Source organism: Bison bison, unplaced genomic scaffold (genome assembly GCF_000754665.1).
Source record: "Bison bison bison isolate TAMUID 2011002044 unplaced genomic scaffold, Bison_UMD1.0 scf7180017864495, whole genome shotgun sequence".
NCBI lineage: Eukaryota > Metazoa > Chordata > Mammalia > Artiodactyla > Bovidae > Bison > Bison bison.
Genome location: NW_011495054.1, coordinates 4160581 through 4169364, shown reverse-complemented (window position 1 = coordinate 4169364; position 8784 = coordinate 4160581). Strand labels below are relative to the sequence as shown.

Genomic DNA, 8784 nt, shown 5'->3' with positions numbered 1-8784 from the left:
TTGTGGGCTGGCCTCCCTCCGGGGCAGCGCCTCTTGAGGAAGCCGAGCCGGTCTGGCCCCTCGATGACAAGCACACGGGCCCCGTGCTTACACTGGGTGGCAGACACGTCCTCTGCCGGCCCTGGGGGTTCCGTCCCCCGGCTCTCTGCTGCCCTCTGCAGAACCACGCTCAGGGCTGCCAGCATCCACCCGGCTCTTCCCGCCTCCTGCTTTCCACCCTTCCTGACCCTCCCCTGCACGCTGCCTACTTTGCTCTTTTTGATTTTTGTTTTGTAACAGCTTTACTGAGATATAACTCATCACCCATCTACAATGCAACGGCTTTTAGGCTATTCACAGTCATGTGACCATCCCCACACCTGTTTCAGAACAGTGATGGACAAGGACATTTAGAGCTCATTGAACCATCATCACCCCAAGAGGAACTGTGGACCCACTGGTAGCCACTCCCCACCCCCCGGGAGCCCCAGCAGACACTAGTCCACTTTCCAGGTCTGCAGATTTGCTTGTTCTTCATATAAATGGAATTGTATGGCACCAGCAGGTTCTGTCTTCAGTATCATCGGGTCTAGAGCTAAACGGCTCTGTGCTGGGGCCCTTCCCAAAATATCCCTGACGTACAGAGCTGGTGGTGCTTGGTGGCCAGGAGCTTGGGCTCTGAGGCCACTCTGCCTGGGCACGGCGGGTCCTGGCCTCAGGGTCTTGGGCTAGTTAAAGAAACCTCCCCGGCCTCAGTTTCCTCATCTATAAAATAGGTGTTTTAACAGCACCCTCCTCTAGGGTTCTAGAGTAGCGTTAACACTCAAAGTGCTCAGAACAGCCTGGGGGCACACAGCAAGCGCTCAATAGATACTAGTTCTCTTGGAGGTGGTGTTGCTGCCACAGATAGCTCTGATTTTTCTTTTTTCTCTCGGTAGAGGGGCCTTGGGTTAGCACTGAGTTTGAAGAGGGCAGGTCCCTGGGCACTGTGAGCACCGGGGAGCAGCAGCAGCTGGCAGCAATGTCTTGCTTTTTGCTTCTGGGTAGCAGTCAGCGCCATCTGCTACGAGAAGAGACGCTGTGGGGGCATGTCCCTCTGGCTTCTCTGATGCTGCGAGGAGGCAGTGCGTACCCAGCAGTGGTCTGGACCGGAACCAAGCCCTTTCTAACCTCATCTGTACTGTGATGGTTACGGGTTGGATTGGGTCCCTGTCGCAAAGAAGATACATGGAAATCCTAACCCTCTCCACGCCCCATCAGGTTGTGACTTAATTTGCAAAGAGGGTCTTTGCAGCTGCAGTTAAATTAAGACAAGGACCTGGTGGAGCAGGGCGGCCCCCTGATCCAGGGTGACTGGCATTCTTACAAGAGATGGCCACGAGAAGACACGGACAGGGTAAATGCCCGTGAGGACCGAGGTTGGAGTGATGTCCACAAGCCAAGGAATGCTGGCTGACACCAGAAGCTAGGAGAGGCCGTGGAACAGAGATTTCCTGAGAAGAAACCAACACTTCCGCACCCTGATCTTGGATATCTGGCCTCGACACTAAGGGCTTCCCAGGTGGCGCTGGTGATCAAGAACCCTCCTGCCAATGTAGGAGACATAAAAGATGCGGGTTCGATCTTTGAGTCGGGAAAATCCCTGGAAGAGGGCATGGCAATCCACTCCAGCATTTTTGCCTGGGGAATCCCATGGAGAAAGAAGCCTGGCAGGCTATACAGTCCATGGGGTTGCAAAGACTCGGACATGACTGAAGCGACTTAGCAAGCACCCACCAAGAGAAGACAACACTGCTCTTTTAAGCCATGGCAGCCTAGGAAGACAAGTGTGACCCTGGGTAAGCCAACTGCCCCACTATGAGCCTCAGTTACCTTACCTGTAAAATGGGGTTACGTGTGTGACTTACACAGTATGAGCCCCGAGGCTGGCACAGGGTAGGTATTTGATAGACAGCTGCATCTGAAAAGTACTTGGGCGGGACACGTTATCTCTTAAAAATTAAATGTGGGTGGGGCCAAATTAAAGAAATGTCTTTGTTCTTCTCTGTGCTTTTCTGAGCGGGGCCAGGTGCGGGAAACTTTCTCTCTTTTTTTTAAAACGTTAATTTAAAAACTCTTTCTGACTGCCAGCCGAGCCTCTGCATTTTTTTCCCACACAGATATAAAAATGCATCTGGACTCCGAGCCGAAATGGCCCATTCAGAGCTTTAAAACACACGCGTTCTCAGCTGGCAAGGCAGAGAAACAGCCTGACTGGGGGAGTTGGGGTTTTAAGAGGGGGGAGAGAAATTGGTTGCAAGTCTGGCATGGTGGGTACTTCTGGTACCAGGGTCCCTGAGGAGCGGTGGTCCCGGGGACACGGTTGGGTGGGGGTGGCCGAACGGCAGCCTCTGGGAGGGGTTAAGTCAGGGTCCGAAGAAGTGATAATGGAGCCTGGAAGGAGGGTCCAGGCGTGATGCTCCTATCCCAGCCTCTCTCTAGCTCCAGTCGTCACATCTGTGTTTCTTTCTTACCCGCTCTCCATTCCAGTGCCACACAAAGCCTGGAGCAGTCTCTGTTCACTGTGGCGGTGGTAAAGTCATTAAGTTGTGTCTGACTCTTTGCGACCCCATGGACCGACCACCAGGCTCCTCTGTCCATGGGATTCCCCAGACAAGAATACTGGAGCGGGTTCCCATTTTCTCCTCCAGGGGATCTTCCCAACCCAGGGATTGAACCTGTGTCTCCTGCATTACAGGCAGATTCTTTACGGCTGAGCCACCAGGGAACCCCTGTTCATTGTGGGAATTACTAAAAATTCCGTCTCCCAGCCTCCTGTCACCCCTTTCAAATTTTCATCCCCTTCTCTTTGGAAGGGCTTTTCACTCTAAGACATGAGGGTGCATGGCAGTTAAGGCTGGGGGCTTGGATCTGGGCTGTGTCTGTGTGTTAGTTGCTCAGTCGTGTCTGACTCCGGTGACCACATGAACTGTAGCCCCCCAGGCTCCTCTGTCCATGGGATTCTCCAGGCAAGACTACTGGAGTGGGTAGCCATTCCCTTCTCCAGTGGATCTTCCTGGATCAGGGATCGAACACGAGTCTACTGCACTGCAGGCAGATTCTTTACAGTCTAAGCCTACTTATGGTTCAAATCCCTGCTTCATCGCTTGTAAGTTGTGTGATCTTGGGCAAGCTGCTTAACCTCTCTGCACTTCAGATTCCCCATGTGTAAATCTAGAGGTAGCAAAGAAGAATGGTTGCGCAGATTCAATGAACTATTAAGTCTAACACCACATTGCCCGGCACACGGTAATTCTCACTAAAGGCTGGCTGTTGATATTATTATGACGTGTGCCCCTGACTTCCCATTGCCACACTGAAGAGCAGGAACAATAGTAAGTAGGCTACAAAAGCTCTTTTGTATTTGAGGTTAGAGCACAATATGTGAATCTCTAAAAATAGCAGAACTACCCTTCCTGGTTCTAATCCCCTCAGGTGAGTAGGAAATCAGGTTGTGTTTCCAGCCCCATTGCCTTGCTGGTTGGAATGTGGTGGCCTCAAACTGTCCCGGGCAGGAAGGACAGTGATTCCTGGCTAAAACTGGCCTTGTATAATCCTGAGTAATCTGGGCTTCCTTAAAAGAGCCCGGGGACTTCCCTGGTGGTCCAGTGGTTAAGATTTCACCTTCCACTGTAGGGGGTGCAGGTTCGATCCCTGGTCAGGGGGCTAAGATCCCACATGCCTTGGGGCCAAAAAAACCCCAAACAAACATAAAACAGAAACAATATTGTTAACAAATTCAGTAAGGACTTAAAAAAAGAAATGGTTAAGACTTCCCTGGTGGTCCACTGGTTAAGAATCTGCCTGCTAATTCAAGGCACATGGGTTCGATCCCTGGCCCTGGGACATCCCACGCCGCAGAGCAACTAAGCCCATGTACCACAACTACTGAGCCTGTGCTCTAGAGCCTGGGAGCCGAAACTCCTGAGCCCGCGAGCTTAGAGCCCATGTTCCACAGAAAAGCCGCTGCAATGAGAAACTCATGCATGACGAAGAGTAGCCCCCGCTTGCCACAACTAGAGAAAGCCCGCACACAGCAGGAAGACCCAGTGCAGCCAGGAATAATTAATGAATTTTAAAAGAATGATCTGCTTAAAAAAAAAAAAAAAGAGCCCAGAGGAGCCTGTTATATATTTGAGACAGGGGAATGGTGAGGGGGAGACCCAGCCCCAGACCCTCTGGACTGCTGTCTGATAGCAGCTTCCTCCCAATCCAAGCCACCTTCTCCCCAGAGAAAAGCCTCCCAGACCTCAGCTCCAGGCACGGTGTGCCCATGGGGCCTCAGTCATGGCGGGCTGTCCAGAGCTCTGTGCAGGGCTGGGTGTGCCAACGGAGGAGGAAGTGGCAAGTTAGCTGTTCCCAGCTCCCTGCTTCTCGCCAAATCCTGCTTCTGGTGCCTGTGTTCCTCCCCTGCCATCCAAGGGGCTGCAAACCCAGGATTACAGATCTCCTGGGCTCTAGAGAACTCTAAGCACATGACCTCAGCCTACTCATGAGGAGACAGGTCATGCTCCCATTTCAAGGAGAGGAAAACTGAGGCCAAAGTTTGTAGGCACGTCAAGGTCCTTCTTGGGCTTCCCTGGTAGCTCAGCTGGTAAAGAATCTGCCTGCAATGCAGGAGACCCTGGTTTGAATCCTGGGTCGGGAAATTCCCTTGGAGAAGGAATAGGCTACCCACTCCAGTATTCCTAGGCTTCCCTGGTGGCTCAGACTATAAAGGGAGACCTGGGTACGATCCCTGGGTCAGGAAGATCCCCCGAAGGAGGGCACAGCAACCCACTCCAGTATTCTTGCCTGGAGATTCCCCATGGACAGAGGATCCTGGTGGGCTACAGTCCATGGGACTGCAAAGAGTCGAACACGACTGAGCGACTAAGCACAGCACAGCACAAGGTCCTTCTTACTTATCCTTTCCGCCTCTATGGGTTCCATCTCTGAGCCTTCACAACATTCTCCTCAGCCTTGGAGGGCTCCCCTTGTCAGAGCCGACTTGCTGGTGGCCCCCTGCTCCCCTCCTACAGACTCCAGCACCCCCCATGCTGTGCCCTGCGCCCCCAGCTGTCTTCCAGCATCTGCTTGTGTGCCAGGCTCCCCAGCTTGACCTGGACCTCCAAGGGAGGTCTCTATCCTTGCTATCTGCAGCACACTGCTCGGGGCAACACATGATCAGTGGATACAGCCTTGGAGTCTTCTCCACCGAGGGTCTTGAAAACATCTCCAGACCGGGAGGGACGCTGAGATTGGTCCTGGCTGGAGACGGAGGGCTGCCTGGGACTTAGGGGTCCTGCCCTGGCTCCCCCAGCCCCTGGATTCAGTCCGTGCAGGTGGCAGGAAAATGAGTACATCTGGCCCATCAAGCCCGAGGTTCTGCCTTTGGTTAGGCCAAGACCTCACACACACACACACACACTCCTGGGTGTGGCACCAAGATGGACAGAAGACCCCGCCTTTGGTTAGGCCAAGACCTCACACACACACACACACACACACACACACTCCTGGGTGTGGCACCGAGATGGACAAGAGACCCCGCTCCCAACATGCGTGACTTCGGCACCTCGGGATGGGAAGTCCCCTGGGCCGCTAGGACTTGGCTGAACACCTGATCGGTCCCCCGGCAGGGTAAATGCTGAAGCCTGAAGATGCAGAACAGAACTCTAAGGATGCAGTGGTTTGGCAAAGAGGAGGCGGCCACGGATGACAAGACACCCCCCTAACTGGGCCACTTCGGGGCCATTCCTGCCACGATCCCATGTGCCCGTGCTGGTTATTTCTGCTCTTCCTCTGCAACCCCTTCTCCGGGGTGACTCTCCTGTAGGGAATAACCAGGGCTCATGGGCCCTGGGTTCAATTTAGGACGAGCATATGGGAGGCTGGAGGGAGGGATCAGAGAGGTTGGGGGACTCTCTCCCTTGCTCCCTCTGCCGAGGATGACAGCTCCTGCTGGTGGCTCCCCCTTGACAGCTCAAGCCCTCACCTGTCCCTTCAAGGTCCCTTAGCCTGAGGTGGCAGCAGCTCCCACTGTCACTGGCCCTGGGAGGGGGTGGATTGCATGGTCCCTGGTGAGCCCCTGAGCCCTTCTTACCCTTCCATGAATCTCTCTTCCCTTGAACCATCTGGGGTTGGGTTCTGTTTGCTGATGCAGATGGCCGCCTGAAGTCCCCTCTGCCTTGACCCGGGCAGATGGACGGCCCGCTTCAGACAGCAGGTCTCAGGCCTGGGTCCGGAGCTGTCCCCATCACCCGGCTCTCTGCCCCGGCCATCCCAGAAGCATGCCTCTCTCACCTCCTCTGACCTAAGCCACCAACTGCAGGCCCTGAGAGCCCTGGCCTCCAGCGCCGGCTGGAAGGTCTTTCTTTGGCTTTCCCTGGAGACAGGCCTCTGCCTCCTGGCGACAAAGGCCCATTCGATGCCCTTGGCAGGACTCCTGTCTCAGGGACCCAGGCCAGGCCTCCTGTCCTGAGAAGACAGGGCATCTCTCGGCCCTCTGCTGTCTCCTGCCGAGAGGGAGGGCAGCATCTCTCAGCACATGCCAGATCCACCTGAACACGGATGCCGCCAACCTGTCCCAAACCATCTGTGTCCCCGCTGCCTGGAGGAATCATGGCCTGTGCCAGCCAAGAACGACCACGTGAGCTCGGAGTGCTGGCCCTGCTGGGAGCTCGGCTCCTTCTCGGCCGAGGGCGTCGGACACCAGGGGCTGGCGGCTCCAGAGACGGGGGGGCCACCACCCTGGAACGTTTGGTATTGTCTCCTTTTGGACAGTGCGCCTGAGGGACACATCACTTCTGTCCCTGGCCCAACACTCCCGGACTCCTGTACGCGTGCTCTTGGCAAATCTTCCAGCTGCTTCTGGCCTCCACGGGGGAGGAGCTACCCCCCTGAATAAGTGGGGTTCTTTGCACAACACTGGTGACTCCAACTGGGGGCCCCCCACTTAGCACCTAGGGCCATTCTGAGGTCTGATATCGTGGAGCTGAGGGCAGTTTTCTAAGGAACGCTCAGGGACCCATTTTCTAGGCTGTTGTGTCCAAATCTTTCAGATGACTAGATGTCTCTACCTTGTATCCATCCATCCACACAGCTCAACTCTACTCAACATCACTGGAGGATCTACTAAGAGCCCAAATGAAGGGACAGAACCAGGGAACAGGAAGGTGACACATGACCTCTGACCTCAGAGACAGAGAAAAGAGCCACTAGAGAAAGAGGCCCCCCCAGGGAGCCGAGGGCCCAGAGTGACCAGGCAGTGGGGCGGTGGGGTCTGGCGATGGCCTTGGGCTTCACAGCAGCATGGAAAGCTTGGTCTTGGTGCTTTCTTGCCTTTGATCTGACGAGAAACTTCTCGGTGTTCACTTTCTCGATTACAAAGTGGTGGAGTTTCAGGCTTCCTGAGGCTGAGAATACATGACTAGACATTTAATCCAGCGCCCGGCACACACTCAGGGCCTGTGCTTGCTGGGACCGGTGATTCTGCCCTTGGTGGTGTAGTTTTATTGTTACTTTTTTGGGCCATACCACAATGGCTTGTAGGACCTTAGTTCCCCGACCAGGGACTGAACCCTGGGCCCTCGGCAGCAAAAGCCTAAAGTCCTAAGCACAGAATTGCTAGGGAATTCCTGGTAATCTGATTTTAAGATGATGATAACTTTGTGCCACTGGGAGGGAGAAAGGCCGGTCAGCTCAGCTGGGCTGGTTACCTTTCCTTGGGAACTGGTCTAGACCGCTGAGTAAATCTGAGACAAGGACATCTGAACCCAGGCCCTTCTCAGAGCGGTGGAGCCCCATGGCCTCCACTCTGACCCCACGGGGGTGGGGCAGCTGCAGGACATACAGAGGGACAGAAGGACACGGGCACGCTTTGGGCCACTCATGCCCGGTGGTGATGGATGAACATCTGCTCGTTGCAGGAGGGCAGCTTGTCCTGATCCCGGGTTCTCAGCCCATAAATGCGCTGGCTGAGTCCAAATCCTTGCTCTCAAATGCAAGGCTCAGGATTCAAAGGTGCTTTCTTTTAGCCCCGGGCCCCGATGATAGGAACTAGGCAAAACTTGCAATTAAAGTACAAACATAAGGACTTCCCTGTTGGTCCAGAGGTTAAGAGTCCACCTGCCAATGCAGGAGACACGGGTTCGATTCCTGGTCCAGGAAGATCCCAGATGCTGTGGGGCAATCAAGCCTGAATGCCATGACTACTGAAGCCCACGCGTCTAGAGCCCGTGCTCCACAACGAGACGCGAGAAGCCACAGCTATGAGAAGCTCTCGAACCACAACTGGAGAGAAGCCCCTATTCGACACAACTAGAGAAAAGCCCACACAGCGGTGAAGACTCCGTGCAATCAACACTGAAAATAAATAAATAAGAACCCCACAAGCATGAATGCACACACTTAACACACACGCTTCAGTGGACCAGTGGGGACAGCACCCGAATTCCCGGATTTGCGTCCAGTTAAGGCAACAGAGACAACTGACCCCAGTCTCCAAAGTGCAGCGAAACCACCTCCCAGGGGCCCAGAGCACACCACCGCCTCTCCTTCTCTGCTGCCCTCTGACAAAGCCTATGGCAATCGCTTGGCACGCATCCTTCCACTTAACCTTCACAGCTGCCTGGCAGTAGTACTACTATTTCTGGTTGTGGGGACGAGTAACCTGGGGTGCGGGGAGGTAAAACCCCTTGTGCACATTCACACAGATGGAGGAGGCAGCTCTGATTTCACGGCCACGCTGCTAACCACTGTGCCGCCCTGCCTTTCTAGAACATG

At 54.6% G+C, this 8784-nt stretch overlaps 1 protein-coding gene across 1 annotated transcript in view; it reads right to left on the bottom strand.

Annotated features, from left to right (window-relative positions):
- Positions 1–8784, bottom strand: part of RBM19 (RNA binding motif protein 19) — a 122201-nt gene that overhangs the window by 21432 nt on the left and 91985 nt on the right. Inside the window, exons 27-28 of the mRNA XM_010828831.1 lie at positions 7719–7839; positions 2297–2412 (exon numbers count right to left, since the gene is read on the bottom strand). Coding sequence (XP_010827133.1) covers positions 2297–2412; positions 7719–7839 — 237 coding nt within the window. The remainder of the gene's footprint in view (positions 1–2296; positions 2413–7718; positions 7840–8784) is intronic.